The sequence below is a fragment of the Phallusia mammillata genome, chromosome 7 (assembly GCF_965637545.1).
Source record: "Phallusia mammillata chromosome 7, kaPhaMamm4.hap1.1, whole genome shotgun sequence".
In the NCBI taxonomy this organism is placed as follows: domain Eukaryota; kingdom Metazoa; phylum Chordata; class Ascidiacea; order Phlebobranchia; family Ascidiidae; genus Phallusia; species Phallusia mammillata.
In genome coordinates, this window is record NC_137258.1 from 20,886,526 (window position 1) to 20,907,730 (window position 21,205).

Genomic DNA, 21,205 nt, shown 5'->3' on the forward strand with positions numbered 1-21,205 from the left:
GGGCTCAAGCGAACAATTGGTTAGCCGGAGGTTAGGCGAAATGCCACAAAAAGTGTTGAGGTGTTTTGTGGTTTTAAGTTGCTATTTAATTAAGAGTTGAAATCGGGCCTAAAACTGTGATAAACCTGAACCTGAGCAACCCTGGTTTTTTACATGATTTGTTGCATTTTTAATGTAATCTGCGAAAACGTTTTCCATGAAACCTTATGTTGATCTTGCTCATTTTAAACCAAATGGGTGGAAAATTTAAAGTACGCTAAGCTGTTAACTATTTCTGCTTTCTTTTCAATGGCCAACATGGAAAACAATCTTTAATGTGGTTCGTTTATTACATATTTACAACCAAATTCATATTCATTAGAAGGCAAGCAGAATCAAATGAAGCAACATTTTGTCAATCAAAAACACCCCCTTGATGCAATAATTATCGCGCTTTTGGCTTCCAATATGCTATCCGCTTTGCATAGATTAATAATATGCGAAATCACTAATATTTACAAAGTCTTTTGATTGCCTTTTAAAATGACGATCTGTTGCCAACCTTTGGTGGCACAACAGATATATTTAGTTGATGAGCAAGTGTCACGTATTTGCTTTTCATCTCATCTAGTTTTATATACGTTCCCTGTGAAAAACAACAACATCATATAAACGTTCAAATAAAGCAAAAACATAGGAAAACGGTAGAAATATTAACATGAGGACTTTTGTTAGTTTTGTAATGAAATCCAGATATCCAGATAGCTCTAACCGTGAAAATTTTCATACAATTTGCTTTTAAGTATTTGTTAATTTTTGCGCCCTCTATCGGATTTTACCAAACTTTGGTGATTTGATTTCTCGCGTTGGTATCTCCACTGGGACAAACCTGCAAATGACGTATCCCTCCATTGGCCTCGTATGCTTCCCTAGCATGAAGCATGCGGCGATTGTTGAAAATTATCAGGTCACCGCAATCCATCTTAAACCGATACTGTAACAACGTACCAGAGTTGTAGGTTGGATCGGGTTTCAGGTGTTACTTCATTAGCCCGAGTTTTAAAGTCGTGTTTGAGTCGGTTTCGTGCTTTAATTGTTTTCACAACGGGCTTGATTCGAGCCTGACTTGATATTTTGTGTCGGTATTTTTGTTAAATATAAGTTACCGAGCCAAGTAGCTAGTTGGTTAATATAACGTAATGGCCAACTGAACTTAAACGTCTTGTTTAGACTATTGTCTGTTATTGTCCATCTTCAATATAGGCCTGTCAATCAACCTATCAAAACTAAACGGGCTTCTCAAAAACAATTCGAGTTCGGGCCTGCTTGACCCGCTTACAGCAAGGTTCAAACTAGTGACAGGCCTTAAAACTAAAAATGCCAGAAAACAACTTGCTATCTAAAGAAACAGGGTCAAAATATTTTTTTCCCTAAAACAATTCCACAGCTTTTCTTTTTTTCGGTCTTGTGATTTCGTACAATCAAACTATAGCCTACCTGCATTTCGGGTCGACGAATAATTTTCAGCAGAGCTCGATGGGCTGCGTAATATCTGTCCACGTCCTTCTCGTGTACTTGTGGTGCCGCGTTAAATCCTAAGTGCCAGTTTACTTCTACAATCTAAAAGTCATATAAAACAACCATTCATGAGAAAATCCACTTATTTTAGTGGTACATGTACTTACCTTTCCAAAGTAGTCCAAATGTATGTGATATTTTTGACACTCGAAAAACCTCGGAGATATGCCGTCGAGATCGACCGTATCGTACAAGACAGGAACCTCAGTTAGGGTTTTGAAATGCTGGGGCGACTCCTTGCGGAGAATCTCAATCGCTTCATATAAATCAGCAAACAGCGATTCGCCACCAGTGACGCAATCGTCGAATCTGTTGGCGACAGGCAAAGACCATTTGCTATTTAATATCTAACCCGCGCAAGATTCAAAATTATGGTGACTTATTATAACAGTTCAATTTCAAACCCAAATCAAACTGAAAATGCGATTTTCCTAAATATTTTTATTTACATATTCTATATCCTATTTACTATACACACCATTTGACCTACCAACGTGAACTTTTTTGCAAGGAGAAACTAATAGGTCCCCCCCCCCGCGTGTTAGGAAAAAACAATAATAAAACATTCAAATAACAGGACACTTGATTCGATAACCCGCGGTTTTTCGGTGTACTTGCTATTTACGTAACCGTTTAAGAATGGAACTGTGATGATGAAGTAACTAAGCATATAAATTTTACTTGACTTGAAACAAAAGCCCATGTTTTACTAATTAGGAGGATCAACTTCGAGTAGCAAATATAATATGCGTAAATTTGAATAAGTTTAAAGCACTCCTTCTTGACCAAACGCATGGAACAAACCAGCGTTAGACAGAAAAAAGGAACAAAATACTGACAGAAACAGAATGCGTTCCCCCCTCCGGGAAGGGGACTCATAATTACCGACCAATTGTCATAAAGTAAATGCTTACCACAGAGTTGTATGTCGGGTCGCGCTTTTAGGGTCAGGTATGGCTTCAGTTTTAATAAAAAGACCTTGATTTGGGTCCTAACTTCATATTTGTGTTGTAATTTAACCTTGTTCAATCTGACTGTAGGTTTATCGCATCAAAATTTCGGTTATCGCCAGGTTTTGGGCTTATACGTTTTCAGGCGCATTTCACAACTCTGGCCTGCCATATATTGAACCCATTTTGCAAGTCGCTGTAGACCTTATTTAACTGTACCTTATCGCATGCAACAATTGTACACCCGGTGAGCATTCGTGGGTCTGCTGGTCTTGGTGGAAAGGCAGTTTTTGATTGGTGTAAGCCGCGTTTTCTGAGTCTCTAGCGTACACTTGGAACATCTACAGAAAAGAAAGCGCAGGTTTTGTCGGGAAATCAAACATTCTTCAATCGACACAGTCAAATTTTACACAGCTTATGTCTTTCGTGTTATATTGCAGTTATGTTTACTTAGCGTCTTGGCAAATTTTATCCGTGCTTGAGCTTGACACAACGATGTATATTTTAAGATTAAACTGAGGTTCGATGCTTGATACTTATAGTATGTGCAAGAAAGTGCACTTTGGCGTAATACAGTTTATTACACCCTAAACTCACAAACCTCGCCGTAAGATGTAGATTCAATACAGCCAATTTTCCTTGCCACCTGAAAGGAAAATTAGTTGCTACGTAAGCAAGTAACACTTTTCATCCAAGTCAGTTGACTTAAAAATTACCTTTAGAACCATACCAGATTCGGATGGGACTTTTTTGATGCGACAAAAACCGATTTCCACCAGGTTGTTTACCAGCCTGTACATGCACAAACACGACTTTAGTGACATTTTTAATCTGGTAACATACCAGGTTGTTTTGCGAGGTGTCTGGCTTGGATTGCTTGGCGCACCTTAACATCACGTTAATATGGCTTGGTAAACCTTTATATTGCTAGATGGTGCACCTCTTTTATGCTAGGTGCACCTTTACCTGTCGATATAAAGATGCACTAAGTGGCATAAAGGTGAACCAAGCGATACAAAGGTGAACCAAGTGATGTTCATATGTACAAAGCTAAGTTAAGATCCACCAAAGATGTTAAGGTGCACCAAGTGATATAAAGGTGCACCAAGCGGTGATAATAATGCACTAAGCGAGTCTGTATATTTTAGATGCACCCACAAAAAGCAATAGCAATCTTACTTAAATAATCCCTGATTGGAATCATCCGCAATCTCCTGATAGTCCATGGTGGGAATTTCCCTCATTTTTCGGTTGTTGTTTTTTAAATAACGACTGATGACGTCACGCTGGTTGATCTTCGTTTCCAGACAACCGGCGCAGTAGCACTTGGCGCGAAGCCAAGAGGCCCGATGGCGCGATTCGTGTTCGGGTAAATAGTCACCGTCGTAACTTGCACGTAGCTCGGTGCCTGCGCAATATGTGCTTGTCCATTAGGCAAACTGTGTTTCACTGTGGTCAAATAACGCTCTAATTATGGTTACAATACAAACAAGAGCTGAGTTTGCTTTTTTTAATTATATCTTTAAGGATCTGTAGCAAATATGCTGTGTAAGCACATACCGTCTCGAGAGATATGGGCTTCGCTAATGTTTAGCACTTCAGGAAGTTGCAGCTCGTCCACTGTGTACACGCCTGAAAATGGTGGCTTGCACTTATTACATTTGCAGTTGTAACGAAGCCACCTTGCATGAAATCTGCAAAAGAGTGACGACTGTATCTAAGAAAAACAGATTTTCTGTTTTTTTTACACCTGGGTTGCAATTCAGGCAGAACTTTTCGGGTAGTAGTTTGAAAAAAAACTTGATTAGGGCCTGACTTTGCACCCGGCCCCATTTGTATCCAAATATCACTAATGTTTGCGCCAAATTTGGGCTCGTGCTACTGGCCTCCAATTTTAGGCTCGCTTACGACTGTGTCGCACGTTTTTCTCACAGCACACTTGAAAACATACATAAAGAAAACAACATACAAAAACATGTTTTACAAACATTTGTTAAAAATACCTGCTTTCGTGACCGTCCTTCCAAAGAACCTCGCATATATTCTTGTCCGATGTAATTTGAACAGACTTGATTTCGGCCATAATTGGCGAACTTTGCTAACAGCTTTGCTTTGCACAAAATTTAACACCACTTTGGAGAATTACAAAACTGTACATTTAGATAGCTCCACTTGATTAATTACTCTGCTTACTCTCCTGACCTAATTTACGACTTCACATAACAAAACTTAAAAAATGTTGTGAAACGCAACACACTCTTTTGGTTCAGAAAACTGATGCAATCAACATTAGCTGGTGCGAATAAACATTAAACATCCGGTATTTTGACAGAATCTAGACCAGTGCTCCGCAACCGCTGTGCCGCGGCACACTGGTGTGCCGCAAGACGATGCTGGGTGTGCCGCCGCAAAACCGTAACTTTTTGTTTTAAATTTGTTTTTGTGTATTTTAACATTATAGCAAATTATACAGTAGTCTACAACATCCAACTAAATTTTATTCCAACTTTATTCGTAATGGCTAGAAATAAATGCGACTATTTAATCGTATGATGGAAATAGTTCCTCCTGTTGAAAATCAGCAATTCCAATTGTTGCGTCAAATTTTTCAATTGTGTCGTATTGCATGTATATCTGTTTATTGCATTACAAATGTTTTTTGTACATTAAATGACATGAACGCACAACATAAGCACATAATATTTTTGTTCAAATTACTTTTACAGAAGAAGTTCCAATAGTACGAGTACGGCCCTTTACCAACGCAAAATATGTTTTGGGCCCTCAAAGAAGTTTAAGACCCCTTGCTTAATGCTCTTTTTAGTCTTTCGAAAAATTATCGCATTTTTTGGTTCAGGTGTGCCGCCGAACATTTAAAGCTTGTATGGTGTGACGTGCGTGAAAAAAGGTTGCGGAGCACTGATCTAGACCGACTGGAAGCCTCTTTCTATATGACTGATGCCTAATGCGTGCCAGCACTGTCAAAAAACTGCACTACTATAAAAGAGGTTTGCGAAATATGTTCCGTGACCGGACAGGGTTGTGGCGATTTATGATTTCCATGCGGTCGCTACGTGTCTACAGGACACGCGGGTGACGTATGTACTAGTGATGCACCGAAGTTTCGGTTGGCCGAAACATTTCGGCCGAATACGCTGTTTTCCGATGTTTCGGTTTCGGCCCGAACTTTTTTGAAAATTCGGCCGAAACCGAACTTTTTTATTGCATGGAATTAATGCCCAAACTATCATTTTCACCAATACGAAACGTCATGAAGCAACTAATTGTTGTATCTATAAAATACGAGCCACGTTGTCTGCAAAATATTACAAGTTTAGTAAAGCTTCGGCATTGTGGAAGTGATTTTGATTTGTCATATTTCACTTCACTCGCATCAACGACACAAAGTTCAGTTGAAAACATCTATAGAAACGGGGATTTTTGGTTCGGCCTGATTCGGCCGAAATTATTCGGCCTCGTGGCCGAATATTCGGTTTCGGCCCGAACCTTTTTAGGCGGGTTCGGTGCATCACTAGTATGTACGGCCCAACTGGCGTAGACGATAATCAATTTGGGTGACTGCCTCCCGGCCTCTAATCGGTTGAAATTCCTTCCACATGGCTCCGAATATATTTCAAAAGCCTCACGGGTTTGCTGTCAACGTTTCTGGGGCTCGTCCCAGTAAAAATACTGGACCGAATTGAGCTTCCTGGTTCCGGGAGTCGACTGGCGCCGACATGCATGCAATAAGTGGGTTAGGTTGTTTTAAATACTCGCCTAAGGTAATGACAGTGATACAGATCAGTTAATTTCCTGTTCAAACAAAATACAATTAACATTGACAGCATTTAACAGTAACAATAGGTATTGCAAAAGAGTCAAAACAAACCGTTAAACCTGTATTAGATCTCCAAACCAAGACCAAACTCTTTATTATATGATAAATGTAAGCGCCAACGCCAGTGCCCATGCAGTAAATGCACTGTCCTATCTCTGATTAATTAACAGATGAACTAATTTGTCTTTTCATTAGCCCCCATGATTCGCTAGGGCAGTGGTTCTCAAAGTATGGATCGCGCAGGGTCAAAAAATGGGTCGCGCTATTGTGATTCAGTTCTGCCCAAACGAACTTTTTTCATTTCAATTTTAAAGTAATTTTAATTCTCCATCATGACTGAATTATTGCATCATAAGCATTTTATGTGGCTTCATCTCAGTAACTTGGAGTATTGCATCATAAGTGGTTTTCTGAGAGTTTTGATGGCAGAGTATAGCCATAGCCAAGTACAGCCTCACTCAACCACGTTGTACAGTAAAATAAACCAATCATTGCATTACCGCATACAGACAATAATCTTCAAATTTTACTTTTTTTTAAGGTTTGGTTTGGGTGACCGCAAGTGTTTCATTTAAATACCAAAAACTGTAGTTGTAGTTGCAAGTCCAAATTTTGGGAAACCGCTGGAGAAATTTGGGGGATCGTTTCGGTCCCCCAAAACACCTTAAAAACACACTGGTTACGCACATGGCGATTGTAAAAAAAAGTGGACATGGTTCAGGAGAAATTCGGAGCTTTTCGGCTCGTCCGCAGCTAAGTTGCGGATTTTGTACATACATAAGTCTGCCGTGCGTTCTAAATTATTGCATGGGACCGCTGCAGATCCAGCAGCGAAAATTGAACATGGTGTGATATTGCGAAACCCAACATGGTGTGATGGCAACACAGACAAACACTAATTCCCGTTTCCTGTGAAATGTGGTCACTAATCACGTTTCAAATTGCACGCTGTAAGTTTTGTCAACAGAAGGCAGGGTGTCATGCAGTGGCGTGGACTTTTCCTAAAGAAGTTAAACGTTCGCCCAACTTCGCTACGCTACGTCCGGGGTGAACAGGCTTTTAACTTCAAGCATGACGTTGTGTGCAGCTAAAGTAATGACGAAATCTGTTTGTGTAATTTGCCTGAAATAAATTGCAATTGTTCGCTTCCATGTTTGTGGGCACAACTATGTCGCTTGTTGTTTTCATCGGATGGTGAACGTTAAAAGTCACAAAATACTTAAAAAAAATATTTTGCTGCCAACGTCTGGTGTCATGTTCTTGAGCACACGGCTTGTTTTTCTCGGATTGTGATAAAAAGTTTAGGCTTGCCGTTGTGAAACAAACTAGAACCATGCATTTCAAAAATGAATAATTGATGTATATTTTCTCGTTACTTTTATCCGCATGTATTATCTTTTTAGAATGTAAGAAAGAAACCCACGACGCAAGGCATATTAGCGCCTCGACTTAGCTGCGTCAGGGCAGACGTTGTATGTTGACTTATTTAAAAAATTATATGGTTGTATGCATTTGGAGGTATTGCACTGCTAAATATTTTAACTCTCATTGAAACTGAATTTAGCACGCAAAGATCTATAAGCGTATAAAAGTGAATTCACGCTTGACCAAGTATACATTGAATGACCTAATCTTTGTCAACATAAAATTGTATTTTAATTTGTGACGTCAGTTTAGACCTTAGATAGATATCGCAGTCTTAATAGGCTAAATAGAAACGTTACACACGCGCAGCAACCGACTTCAGTATTAAGTGTCTGTGTTTGCAAAGCCGCCTTTTTTATTTTTAGAGCCACATATCACGTGACCTTACAGGGCTGGAGACGTTTTCGGTTTCTACCTCAAACTTTATTTGCGAAACCCATTTGCACAAATTAATATTATGTTGCAAAACACTCTTTTAAGCGGCGTTAACAAAGATTTTATTGCATTTTAAAACGACGATCTGTTGCCAACCTTTGGTGGTACAACAGGTATGTTTAGTTGATGAGCAAGTGTCATGTATTTGCTTTTCAAATCGTCCAGTTTCACGTACGTTCCCTGTGAAAAACAACAACATGAAATAACCGTTTGCCCCAAAAAACTGAAGAAACATGCGAAAAATGTAGAGACAACGTTAGAAATTAAAATTACAAAATTTTGCTAAGTTCAGATTGAGGGCGTAAGACAGCAGTTCGCAGGAATAAAGTTTTTACGTGATTTTTAATGTTATATTTATATTAAACCTCTTCATAACCCAAATATCTCTAACCGTCAGCAATTTCACACAAATTTTGTTTTTAAATTTTCGATGGTGATCTTTGCTCCCTCTCTAGGAATTAAGCAAACTTTTGGATTTAAGTTCTGAGGAGTAATTTCTTAAAAACAGAAGTTCATGACTTTATAGTTTGTCAATTCTGGCTCATTTTTTAAAATTGGCATATTTTTCGATTTGTATGATAAAAAAATACCATTTTTATCATGTTTTAAGCAGAAAGGCACCAATAGCTCTCCTGGTACAAACCTGCAAATGACGTATCCCTCCATTGGCCTCGTATGCTTCCCTAGAATGAAGCATGCGGCGATTGTTGAAAATTATCAGGTCACCGCAATCCATCTTAAACCGATACTGAAACAACGTAACGGACCTTCAAGTTTTACTTTTTCCCGCTTTCAACAGGTAGAGCTACTAACACCATACATAAATTCCGGGAGGTGGCGTAAAGAGTTGAAGCAGCAGCTAAAGAGGGCTTGGGTTTGAAAGAAGGTTTTAAAAAATGTACATTTTTACATAGTTTTATTGAATCTTTAATAATATTCCCTTTTACCTTACCCAAACCCTAACAGCTAGCATTTTTTTGATAAATACCGTTTTGATTGGGTATTTGTGCTCTTTGCTAAAAAGAAACCTGTCGTGAGGTATGGTGTTAGTATACTTTTTTACAATAATATATAAACCAGTGACAGGCTTTGGAACAAAAAGTGCCAGAAGCAAACTTTATATGTACAACAACAGTGTCGAAAAAGTAATTTTGAAAAAAAAAGCTAAAAACTTTTCTCCTATTGGCCTCCTCTGATACTGCTCTTAAATTTCGTACAACCGAAGTTTACCTGGACTTCGGGTCGTCGAATTATTTTCAGCAGAGCTCGATGAGCTGCGTAGTATCTGTCCACGTCCTTTTCGTGTACTTGTGGTGCAGTGTTCAATGCGGGGTGCCAGTTTACTTCTACAATCTGGTAGTTGTACAAAAAACCTTAAGATATCCTCATAACTCCGTCGTATATGTACTTGCCTTTCCGAAGTAGTCCAAATGTATGTGGTACTTTTGGCATTCTAAATACCTCGGAGCCACGCCGTTAAGATCGATCGTATCGTACGAAACTGGAACCTCAGTAAGGGTTTTGAAGTGCTGGGGCGACTCCTTGCGAAGAATCTCAATCGCTTCGAACAAATCAGCCAACAGCGATTCGCCACCAGTGACGCATTCGTCGAATCTGTTGGCGACAGGCACAGACCATTTGCTATTGAACATGAAGTAAATGCTTACCACAGAGTTGTAAGTCGGGTAACGCTTTTAGGGTCGAGTACGGGCTTCAGTTCAAACAACATAGTCTTTAAGTCATATTTGTGTTGTAATTTAACCTTGTTCAATCTAACTGTACGTTTAATTCTAATGAAACTTTAGGTCTCGGGCTTGCATGTTTTCAGGCCCGCCAACACCTTTGGCTTAACATAAATAAAACCCATTTTGACAGGCGCTGTAGCCCTTTTTTAACTGTACCTTATCGCGTGCAACAATTGAACACCTGGTGAGCATTCGTAAGTTGGCTGGTCTTGGTGGAAAGGCAGCTTTAGATTGGTGTAGGCTGCGTTTTCCGAGTCTTTTACGTAAACTTCGAACATCTACAGAATACAAAGCGAAGGTTTTATTAAAATTCAAACACTCCAAAATTATAAGTCAGGCCGGCTTGATTCGGGCCTGACTTCCCACTTTATCTTAGTTTGTTTGTTTAATAAAACTCGCTAAGCAGCTATAGTTGCTGACAGCCCTAAAACATCTTGTTCAAGTCCATTGTCTGTTGTGTTTGTTGTCTTGGTCTTTCCTGGGGCTTCAATTTAAGCAGGAAAATCAAACTTTCGGGCCTAAACGGGCTTTTCAAAAAGAATTCCAGTTCGAGCCGGGTTTCGGGCTTGTACTTTTGGGTTTGGGCCGAGTTAGGGCTACAATTTCAGGCCCGTTTACAACTCTGAAGCACTCTTTAAACCACCCAGCCATGTTTTACACAGCCGTATGTACCTTGCGAGTAATACTACAGGCGCAGTTCAGGTTACTCAGCCTATAAATTGAACTTACACAATAATGTAGGCCTACCATATTTACATCCCCAAAAAGGAGGACACATTGTTGAAAAGAACGTGAAAAAACATTTTAAGGCCCCCCAAAAAATAAAAGCTTTAGAAATTAAATGATATAAGCTTACAATATAGTTTGACGTTTATCACACCACAGCATTAACACAATTGTCACATATGTATTTGATAAATCAGAAATTCCTTTAAAAGGAGGACATTTGGGCATTTTTTCTTGTCCTCGGAGGACAACTTGGTTTTTGTTAAAAAGGAGGACATGTCATCCAAAAAGAGGACGTATGGTAGGCCTACAATAATGTATATTTCAAGAATAAACGGAGAGAAATGTGTTCGATACTTAATACTTGACGTAGTTACCAGTGTACAAACCATCGCACATTGTCGCACAGTTTAAGACACCAAAACATTCACGAACCTCGCCGTAGGTTGAACATTCAACACAACCAATTTTCCTAGCCACCTGTAAGAGAAAATCAGTTGCTGCCAACAAAGCAAAAATTTGCGTCCGGTTGAAAGAAAATCACCTTTAGAACCATACCAGATTCGGATGGGACTTTTTTGATGCGACAAAACCCGATTTCCACCAGGTTGTTTACCAGCCTGTACACAAGAATAAACTTTTAACTGTATTGTCAGATTTCTCCTTTATTTAATGTTTGAATTTTTTGGTTTAAGGTCTGTGCTACACAAAGCCACAATTAAATGTAACATTTACTAAAATATAAGTGCAATAATAGGTCACAGTTCTTCTATGAAGCAGTACTTATTACCCCCCTTGTCCAATAATTACAATTTTTAAACAAGAAACACTATCCCAAAAAACATATTTCAATGTATTGCTCAGGTTAAGTAGTTGTTGAAAAGGCTTCAATAAAATTCGGTGTTCCAGCCTGACTTTTGAACCAGTCAGCAATCTTACTTGAACAATCCGGAGTTGGAATCATCCGCAATCTCCTGATAGTCCATTGTGGGGATTTCCCTGCTACTTGCATTATTTTTAATATGACGAGTGATGACGTCACGTTGGTTAATTTTTGTTTCCAGGCAACCGGCGCAATAGCACTTGGCGCGAAGCCAAGAGGCCCGATGGCGCGATTCGTGTTCGGGTAAATAGTCACCGTCGTAACTTGCACGTAGCTCTGCGCAATATGTGCTTGTCCATTAGGCAAACTGTGTTTCACTGTGGTCAAATAACGCTCTAATTATGGTTACAATACAAACATGAGCTGAGTTTGCTTTTTTTAATTATATCTTTAAGGATCTGTAGCAAACATGCTGTGTAAGCACATACCGTCTCGAGAGATATGGGCTTCGCTAATGTTTAGCACTTCAGGAAGTTGCAGCTCGTCCACTGTGTACACGCCTGAAAATGGTGGCTTGCACTTATTACATTTGCAGTTGTAACGAAGCCACCTTGCATGAAATCTGTAAAAGAGTGACGACTGTATCTAAGAAAAACAGATTTTCAGGTTTTTTTACACCTGGGTTGCAATTCAGGCAGAACTTTTCGGGTAGTAGTTTGAAAAAAAACTTGATTAGGGCCTGACTTTGCACCCGGCCCCATTTGTATCCAAATATCACTAATGTTTGCGCCAAATTTGGGCTCGTGCTACTGGCCTCCAATTTTAGGCTCGCTTACGACTGTGTCGCACGTTTTTCTCACAGCACACTTGAAAACATACATAAAGAAAACAAATGTTTGTAAAACATTTGTTAAAAATACCTGCTTTCGTGACCGTCCTTCCAAAGAATCTCGCATATATTCTTGTCCGATGTAATTTGAACAGACTTGATTTCGGCCATAATTGGCGAACTTTGCTAACAGCTTTGCTTTGCACAAAATTTAACACCACTTTGGAGAATTACAAAACTGTACATTTAGATAGCTCCACTTGATTAATTACTCTGCTTACTCTCCTGACCTAATTTACGACTTCACATAACAAAACTTAAAAAATGTTGTGAAACGCAACACACTCTTTTGGTTCAGAAAACTGATGCAATCAACATTAGCTGGTGCGAATAAACATTAAACATCCGGTATTTTGACAGAATCTAGACCAGTGCTCCGCAACCGCTGTGCCGCGGCACACTGGTGTGCCGCAAGACGATGCTGGGTGTGCCGCCGCAAAACCGTAACTTTTTGTTTTAAATTTGTTTTTGTGTATTTTAACATTATAGCAAATTATACAGTAGTCTACAACATCCAACTAAATTTTATTCCAACTTTATTCGTAATGGCTAGAAATAAATGCGACTATTTAATCGTATGATGGAAATAGTTCCTCCTGTTGAAAATCAGCAATTCCAATTGTTGCGTCAAATTTTTCAATTGTGTCGTATTGCATGTATATCCTGTTTATTGCATTACAAATGTTTTTTGTACATTAAATGGCATGAACGCACAACATAAGCACATAATATTTTTGTTCAAATTACTTTCTTTTACAGAAGAAGTTCCAATAGTACGAGTACGGCCCTTTACCAACGCAAAATATGTTTTGGGCCCTCAAAGAAGTTTAAGACCCCTTGCTTAATGCTCTTTTTAGTCTTTCGAAAAATTATCGCATTTTTTGGTTCAGGTGTGCCGCCGAACATTTAAAGCTTGTATGGTGTGACGTGCGTGAAAAAAGTTGCGGAGCACTGATCTAGACCGACTGGAAGCCTCTTTCTATATGACTGAAGCCTAATGCATGCCAGCACTGTCAAAAAACTGCACTACTATAAAAGAGGTTTGCGAAATATGTTCCGTGACCGGACAGGGTTGTGGCGATTTATGATTTCCATGCGGTCGCTACGTGTCTGCAGGACACGCGGGTGACGTATCATCGGATGGTGAACGTTAAAAGTCACAAAATACTTAAAAAAAATATTTTGCTGCCAACGTCTGGTGTCATGTTCTTGAGCACACGGCTTGTTTTTCTCGGATTGTGATAAAAAGTTTAGGCTTGCCGTTGTGAAACAAACTAGAACCATGCATTTCAAAAATGAATAATTGATGTATATTTTCTCGTTACTTTTATCCGCATGTATTATCTTTTTAGAATGTAAGAAAGAAACCCACGACGCAAGGCATATTAGCGCCTCGACTTAGCTGCGTCAGGGCAGACGTTGTATGTTGACTTATTTAAAAAATTATATGGTTGTATGCATTTGGAGGTATTGCACTGCTAAATATTTTAACTCTCATTGAAACTGAATTTAGCACGCAAAGATCTATAAGCGTATAAAAGTGAATTCACGCTTGACCAAGTATACATTGAATGACCTAATCTTTGTCAACATAAAATTGTATTTTAATTTGTGACGTCAGTTTAGACCTTAGATAGATATCGCAGTCTTAATAGGCTAAATAGAAACGTTACACACGCGCAGCAACCGACTTCAGTATTAAGTGTCTGTGTTTGCAAAGCCGCCTTTTTTATTTTTAGAGCCACATATCACGTGACCTTACAGGGCTGGAGACGTTTTCGGTTTCTACCTCAAACTTTATTTGCGAAACCCATTTGCACAAATTAATATTATGTTGCAAAACACTCTTTTAAGCGGCGTTAACAAAGATTTTATTGCATTTTAAAACGACGATCTGTTGCCAACCTTTGGTGGTACAACAGGTATGTTTAGTTGATGAGCAAGTGTCATGTATTTGCTTTTCAAATCGTCCAGTTTCACGTACGTTCCCTGTGAAAAACAACAACATGAAATAACCGTTTGCCCCAAAAAACTGAAGAAACATGCGAAAAATGTAGAGACAACGTTAGAAATTAAAATTACAAAATTTTGCTAAGTTCAGATTGAGGGCGTAAGAAAGCAGTTCGCAGGAATAAAGTTTTTACGTGATTTTTAATGTTATATTTATATTAAACCTCTTCATAACCCAAATATCTCTAACCGTCAGCAATTTCACACAAATTTTGTTTTTAAATTTTCGATGGTGATCTTTGCTCCCTCTCTAGGAATTAAGCAAACTTTTGGATTTAAGTTCTGAGGAGTAATTTCTTAAAAACAGAAGTTCATGACTTTATAGTTTGTCAATTCTGGCTCATTTTTTAAAATTGGCATATTTTTCGATTTGTATGATAAAAAAATACCATTTTTATCATGTTTTAAGCAGAAAGGCACCAATAGCTCTCCTGGTACAAACCTGCAAATGACGTATCCCTCCATTGGCCTCGTATGCTTCCCTAGAATGAAGCATGCGGCGATTGTTGAAAATTATCAGGTCACCGCAATCCATCTTAAACCGATACTGAAACAACGTAACGGACCTTCAAGTTTTACTTTTTCCCGCTTTCAACAGGTAGAGCTACTAACACCATACATAAATTCCGGGAGGTGGCGTAAAGAGTTGAAGCAGCAGCTAAAGAGGGCTTGGGTTTGAAAGAAGGTTTTAAAAAATGTACATTTTTACATAGTTTTATTGAATCTTTAATAATATTCCCTTTTACCTTACCCAAACCCTAACAGCTAGCATTTTTTTGATAAATACCGTTTTGATTGGGTATTTGTGCTCTTTGCTAAAAAGAAACCTGTCGTGAGGTATGGTGTTAGTATACTTTTTTACAATAATATATAAACCAGTGACAGGCTTTGGAACAAAAAGTGCCAGAAGCAAACTTTATATGTACAACAACAGTGTCGAAAAAGTAATTTTGAAAAAAAAAGCTAAAAACTTTTCTCCTATTGGCCTCCTCTGATACTGCTCTTAAATTTCGTACAACCGAAGTTTACCTGGACTTCGGGTCGTCGAATTATTTTCAGCAGAGCTCGATGAGCTGCGTAGTATCTGTCCACGTCCTTTTCGTGTACTTGTGGTGCAGTGTTCAATGCGGGGTGCCAGTTTACTTCTACAATCTGGTAGTTGTACAAAAAACCTTAAGATATCCTCATAACTCCGTCGTATATGTACTTGCCTTTCCGAAGTAGTCCAAATGTATGTGGTACTTTTGGCATTCTAAATACCTCGGAGCCACGCCGTTAAGATCGATCGTATCGTACGAAACTGGAACCTCAGTAAGGGTTTTGAAGTGCTGGGGCGACTCCTTGCGAAGAATCTCAATCGCTTCGAACAAATCAGCCAACAGCGATTCGCCACCAGTGACGCATTCGTCGAATCTGTTGGCGACAGGCACAGACCATTTGCTATTGAACATGAAGTAAATGCTTACCACAGAGTTGTAAGCCGGGTAACGCTTTTAGGGTCGAGTACGGGCTTCAGTTCAAACAACATAGTCTTTAAGTCATATTTGTGTTGTAATTTAACCTTGTTCAATCTAACTGTACGTTTAATTCTAATGAAACTTTAGGTCTCGGGCTTGCATGTTTTCAGGCCCGCCAACACCTTTGGCTTAACATAAATAAAACCCATTTTGACAGGCGCTGTAGCCCTTTTTTAACTGTACCTTATCGCGTGCAACAATTGAACACCTGGTGAGCATTCGTAAGTTGGCTGGTCTTGGTGGAAAGGCAGCTTTAGATTGGTGTAGGCTGCGTTTTCCGAGTCTTTTACGTAAACTTCGAACATCTACAGAATACAAAGCGAAGGTTTTATTAAAATTCAAACACTCCAAAATTATAAGTCAGGCCGGCTTGATTCGGGCCTGACTTCCCACTTTATCTTAGTTTGTTTTTTTAATAAAACTCGCTAAGCAGCTAGTTGCTGACAGCCCTAAAACATCTTGTTCAAGTCCATTGTCTGTTGTGTTTGTTGTCTTGGTCTTTCCTGGGGCTTCAATTTAGGCAGGAAAATCAAACTTTCGGGCCTAAACGGGCTTTTCAAAAAGAATTCCAGTTCGAGCTGGGTTTCGGGCTTGTACTTTTGGGTTTGGGCCGAGTTAGGGCTACAATTTCAGGCCCGTTTACAACTCTGAAGCACTCTTTAAACCACCCAGCCATGTTTTACACAGCCGTATGTACCTTGCGAGTAATACTACAGGCGCAGTTCAGGTTACTCAGCCTATAAATTGAACTTACACAATAATGTAGGCCTACCATGTTTACATCCCCAAAAAGGAGGACACATTGTTGAAAAGAACGTGAAAAAACATTTTAAGGCCCCCCAAAAAATAAAAGCTTTAGAAATTAAATGATATAAGCTTACAATATAGTTTGACGTTTATCACACCACAGCATTAACACAATTGTCACATATGCATTTGATAAATCAGAAATTCCTTTAAAAGGAGGACATTTGGGCATTTTTTCTTGTCCTCGGAGGACAACTTGGTTTTTGTTAAAAAGGAGGACATGTCATCCAAAAAGAGGACGTATGGTAGGCCTACAATAATGTATATTTCAAGAATAAACGGAGAGAAATGTGTTCGATACTTAATACTTGACGTAGTTACCAGTGTACAAACCATTGCACATTGTCGTACAGTTTAAGACACCAAAACATTCACGAACCTCGCCGTAGGTTGAACATTCAACACAACCAATTTTCCTAGCCACCTGTAAGAGAAAATCAGTTGCTGCCAACAAAGCAAAAATTTGCGTCCGGTTGAAAGAAAATCACCTTTAGAACCATACCAGATTCGGATGGGACTTTTTTGATGCGACAAAACCCGATTTCCACCAGGTTGTTTACCAGCCTGTACACAAGAATAAATTTTTAACTGTATTGTCAGATTTCTCCTTTATTTAATGTTTGAATTTTTTGGTTTAAGGTCTGTGCTACACAAAGCCACAATTAAATGTAACATTTACTAAAATATAAGTGCAATAATAGGTCACAGTTCTTCTATGAAGCAGTACTTATTACCCCCCTTGTCCAATAATTAAAATTTTTAAACAAGAAACACTATCCCAAAAAACATATTTCAATGTATTGCTCAGGTTAAGTAGTTGTTGAAAAGGCTTCAATAAAATTCGGTGTTCCAGCCTGACTTTTGAACCAGTCAGCAATCTTACTTGAACAATCCGGAGTTGGAATCATCCGCAATCTCCTGATAGTCCATTGTGGGGATTTCCCTGCTACTTGCATTATTTTTAATATGACGAGTGATGACGTCACGTTGGTTAATTTTTGTTTCCAGGCAACCGGCGCAATAGCACTTGGCGCGAAGCCAAGAGGCCCAATGGCGCGATTCGTGTTTGGGTAAAATGTCATCATCGTAACTTGCACGTAGCTCGGTACCTGCGAAAATATTTACTGATGTATAAGGAAACTATGTTTCACTGTGACCTGATAACGCTCTAATTATAAAGTTACTATAAAAACAAGATAAGTTAGCTTAATTATATCTTCAAGGATCTGTAGCAAACATGCTGTGTAGACACATACCGTTTTCGGAGATATGAGCTTCGCTAATGTTTAGCTCTTCTGGAAGTTGTAGCACATCCACTGTGTACACGCCTGAAAATGGTGGCTCGCACCTATTGCATTTGCAGTTATAACGAAGCTACCTTGCATGAAATCTGCAAAAAAGTGACGACTGTATTCAAGAGAAACAAATGTTCATGTTTTTTACACCTGGGTTGCATTAGTTTAAAAAAGGCGGACTTGATTAGGGCCTGACTTTGCACCCGGCCCCATTTGTATCCAAATATCACTAATGTTTGCGCCAAATTTGTGCTTGTGCTTCTGGCTTCCAATTTTAGGACCGCTTACGACTGTGTCACACGTTTTCTTACACTGTGCTGTAAATTACAGCACACGTGCTGCACACAAAACATGAAAAACAACAGCTTGTAAAAACAAAAAATAATACCTGCTTACGTGGCCGTCCTTCCAAAGAACCTTACAAATATTCTTGTCCGATGTAATTTCAACAGACTTGATTTCGGCCATAATTGGCTAACTTTGCTAACAGCTTTGCTCTTTACAAAGTTTAACACCACTTTAGAAAATAATAGATAGTTTCAGTTGATTGATTACACTGCTAGGTGCTAGCAATTTACGATTTGTATAACAGACCATCATTAAAATAAAATTTTTAAACTGTTTTCTTTTGTTACATTTTCCAAAGAGACTCACATATTTTTTTTACATATTACTGCCATGAACATAGTATTTACACCACACTAACATAATTTACGACTTCGCACGACATAAAAAAGAATGTTGTGAAACGCAATACCCTTTTTGGGGACTGAAAACCTTTAATTACACATGATTTTTTCTTGTCGGTTACTGATTTCTAACAAGCTAGTGCAATGAACATAAAACATGTGCAATAAAAGAGGTATTTTGACATTTTCTAGAACAAACTTGTTAGGAGCCTCTTTTAATTTGACTAAAGCTTAATGGGTGCCACTGTCAAAAAACTGCCTACAGTGCGAGAGGTTTGCTGGAACTGACTCTGCACACCAACTGGCTCGTCAGCATTGAAGTCTGTGGGAAACTTCAATGTTCTGTGATATTGCAAAAAACAACATGGTGTAATAGCAGCACAGACAAAGACTGATTTCCGTTTCCTTTGAAATGTGAGCATGTTTTGAATTGAACGCTGTATGTTTTGCCAACAGAAGACAGGGTGTCATGCAGTGGCATAACCAGGGGGCGGGGCAAAAGACGCCATGTTCCCCACGCCCACAATTTTTTTGAAATTGTACATTTTAAAGCTTTGGCATATATATACTAATATATACTAGGGTAGTCTTGTTGTAGTAAAATACCTGCGGAGGTTTGTCATTGTGACGTAAAGAGGAGGGTTATAGCATGATATACGAGAAATTGTTCTGCCTTAACACATGGTCAGAAAAGTACAGAAGCATCCGAATCTTCAAATATAATTTTAAACATATACTCGAATTACTTGGCGAATTTTCGCATCAACTTTATTTATCGCCAACCTAACAAGCTGGTGCAAAAAACACACAACATTAAGTATTTTGACATATTCTAGACTTGCTGCGAGCTTTTTTTAATTTGACAAAAGCTTACTGCGTGCAACTGTCAAAAACTGTACTACTGTGAGATTTCTGCTCAAATTGACCCTGCTGAGACCTACCAGCCCGTTAGCAACCAACCGTAGCTACCGACCTGTTGCAGAGCCACTTTCCACGTGACTACACGCAGCCCTCGAAATTAGGTAACTTACTATGTCATAGTGAAGTCAAGACTATGAAGTCAAGATGTGTTTTTTAGGATGTCTTTGGTAAGTTTATTTATTTATTGTGCTCTTTATACTTCTTTAAACTGTAATTTAAGTCAAAAACTTACACACAAACTAAAAGGCACAGCAGGCTATGACTGTTCAAGTTATTGTACTTCATTTCGTGTTCTTCTCGACGGAGGTAATCCGTAACGCATCGTTTCTTCCGAAAAAATAAATAAATTTTGCATTAAAATGGAACATAGTGTGGAACATAACACTACGTGTGTCTACATGTCGTTGATCAGACAAAACAAAAAAGTACATTGAGCATTTTTTTCCACTATCGTTTGACTAGAGCAGGGGTCCGCAAATAGTGGGTCGCGACCCAAATTTGGGTCGCGAGACCTTCCAGTCTGGGTCGCGAAATATTTTAAATTTTCCATAAATATAAGCATTGCACATCTATGATATTTTCAAGTGACCGCAGTTTAATAATTGCCTTGGATACTAAAAGAACTTTGGCTAAATTTAGGATTTTAGTCGCAAAAGAACATCCGCAGTTATCAGCGGCTGCAATGAATGTTCTTTTGCCATTGGGAACTAGTATGTGAAAGGACGTTTTCAGCATTATCTTATGTTAAAAGTAAATACAGATTAAGGCTAGAAGTAGAGGACGATCTTCGGCTTGCCGTCTCTCAAATTAAACCTCGAATTGATTTGTTGTGTTCTCAACACAGAGCCTATAGTTCACATTCTTTACAATAAATACGTTCGTTTACCTACTGTTTTATATGCTGAGTTTCGCTTTATTTTGGGCAAAAGGTAGCAACTGACTATAGCAGTCTTAGTATTGATATCTAGTTGCTTAGTATTTTCCACAAACTTACATGTTAACAAAATGCTTGGGTCGCGAGAATTTAGAGCAATTTTTTTAGGGTCGCGCCAAAAAGTATTTGCGGACCCCTGGACTAGAGAACTCGAATAAAACCTGTGTATGTGTCTAAAACTGATAAGTTAGCACAACTCCACATTAAGCTCGATATACAATTATAGTCACAACTTTGTCTTACAAATCTGCCTAATTATAGCCAACAAAAGCTTAATGAAGAAAAGCAATGCAGTACTGTTGATCTGTGTATGTAGACTTTGATTGTTTCCGTTAGGGAATTGTCTTTCTCTTACACTTACGCGTTGTAGCTACCTGGTTCACACATGCAGCCGGTCGTTGTTTGCTTGTATTTGTTATCCACGTCGACAACGTCTTTTCGTAAGACAATGGCAGTTGACACGACATAACTGAACAGGCAACCTTCTATGGCAGTTACCAACCGTGAGTCCGTGACCCCATGATAACATTTGTCAAGTTGCGGTGACCCCAAAGGCAAACATTAGTAGGCTCTAAATTAGGATTTAATGTTTTTTTCTCAACAATAAAGTGGTCCATGAGTTTATTTTATTTGGGCTAGTGGTC

The 21,205-nt window shown here is 38.8% G+C and overlaps 3 protein-coding genes across 6 annotated transcripts; all 3 read right to left on the reverse strand.

The window, feature by feature from the left end:
- Window positions 1–296: 296 nt before the first annotated feature.
- LOC145239516 (gamma-butyrobetaine dioxygenase-like) lies at window positions 297–4,965 on the reverse strand. Its single transcript, XM_080102844.1, has 10 exons — window positions 4,511–4,965; window positions 4,068–4,201; window positions 3,687–3,915; window positions 3,224–3,299; window positions 3,109–3,153; window positions 2,727–2,848; window positions 1,665–1,866; window positions 1,477–1,599; window positions 869–973; window positions 297–625 (listed from the first exon to the last, which is right to left on the reverse strand). The coding sequence occupies exons 1-10, from the start codon at window positions 4,588–4,590 to the stop codon at window positions 518–520; spliced, it is 1,224 nt and encodes a 407-aa protein (XP_079958970.1). The 5' UTR covers window positions 4,591–4,965; the 3' UTR covers window positions 297–517.
- A 3,142-nt stretch (window positions 4,966–8,107) lies between these two features.
- On the reverse strand, window positions 8,108–12,664 carry LOC145239076 (gamma-butyrobetaine dioxygenase-like). Its single transcript, XM_080102362.1, has 10 exons — window positions 12,420–12,664; window positions 11,988–12,121; window positions 11,616–11,835; window positions 11,221–11,296; window positions 11,112–11,156; window positions 10,107–10,228; window positions 9,618–9,819; window positions 9,436–9,558; window positions 8,849–8,953; window positions 8,108–8,385 (listed from the first exon to the last, which is right to left on the reverse strand). The coding sequence occupies exons 1-10, from the start codon at window positions 12,497–12,499 to the stop codon at window positions 8,278–8,280; spliced, it is 1,215 nt and encodes a 404-aa protein (XP_079958488.1). The 5' UTR covers window positions 12,500–12,664; the 3' UTR covers window positions 8,108–8,277.
- Window positions 12,665–14,099: 1,435 nt separating this feature from the next.
- Window positions 14,100–18,471, reverse strand: LOC145239518 (gamma-butyrobetaine dioxygenase-like). Of its 4 annotated transcripts, XM_080102845.1 has the most exons (10): window positions 18,406–18,471; window positions 17,979–18,112; window positions 17,606–17,831; window positions 17,211–17,286; window positions 17,102–17,146; window positions 16,099–16,220; window positions 15,610–15,811; window positions 15,428–15,550; window positions 14,841–14,945; window positions 14,100–14,377 (listed from the first exon to the last, which is right to left on the reverse strand). In XM_080102845.1, exons 3-10 carry the CDS (start codon window positions 17,650–17,652, stop codon window positions 14,270–14,272), a joined length of 828 nt encoding a protein of 275 aa, XP_079958971.1. In that variant the 5' UTR covers window positions 17,653–17,831; window positions 17,979–18,112; window positions 18,406–18,471; the 3' UTR covers window positions 14,100–14,269. The 4 variants fall into 4 exon arrangements, with proteins under 4 accessions (XP_079958971.1, XP_079958974.1, XP_079958973.1 ...); XM_080102847.1 differs by lacking the exon at window positions 14,100–14,377 and having other exon boundaries at window positions 14,880–15,056; XM_080102846.1 differs by lacking the exon at window positions 14,100–14,377 and having other exon boundaries at window positions 14,880–15,066.
- Between the last annotated feature and the right edge of the window lie 2,734 nt (window positions 18,472–21,205).

What these genes read in the sequence shown, in the direction of transcription:
- LOC145239518 (XM_080102845.1), bottom strand. Translation starts at nt 17,652, where the DNA reads ATGGACTATCAGGAGATTGCGGATGATTCCAACTCCGGATTGTTCAA. An exon ending in AATCTGGTATGGTTCTAAAG is followed by an intron (nt 17,147 to 17,210) that starts GTGATTTTCTTT and finishes TTTCTCTTACAG; the next exon opens with GTGGCTAGGAAAATTGGTTG. An exon ending in AATGTTCAACCTACGGCGAG is followed by an intron (nt 16,221 to 17,101) that starts GTTCGTGAATGT and finishes TGTATTCTGTAG; the next exon opens with ATGTTCGAAGTTTACGTAAA.
- LOC145239076 (XM_080102362.1), bottom strand. Translation starts at nt 12,499, where the DNA reads ATGGCCGAAATCAAGTCTGTTCAAATTACATCGGACAAGAATATATGC. An exon ending in AATCTGGTATGGTTCTAAAG is followed by an intron (nt 11,157 to 11,220) that starts GTGATTTTCTTT and finishes TTTCTCTTACAG; the next exon opens with GTGGCTAGGAAAATTGGTTG. An exon ending in CAATTGTTGCACGCGATAAG is followed by an intron (nt 9,820 to 10,106) that starts GTACAGTTAAAA and finishes TGTCGCCAACAG; the next exon opens with ATTCGACGAATGCGTCACTG.
- LOC145239516 (XM_080102844.1), bottom strand. Translation starts at nt 4,590, where the DNA reads ATGGCCGAAATCAAGTCTGTTCAAATTACATCGGACAAGAATATATGC. An exon ending in TCCAATCAGGGATTATTTAA is followed by an intron (nt 3,300 to 3,686) that starts GTAAGATTGCTA and finishes GTGCATGTACAG; the next exon opens with GCTGGTAAACAACCTGGTGG. An exon ending in AATCTACATCTTACGGCGAG is followed by an intron (nt 2,849 to 3,108) that starts GTTTGTGAGTTT and finishes TCTTTTCTGTAG; the next exon opens with ATGTTCCAAGTGTACGCTAG.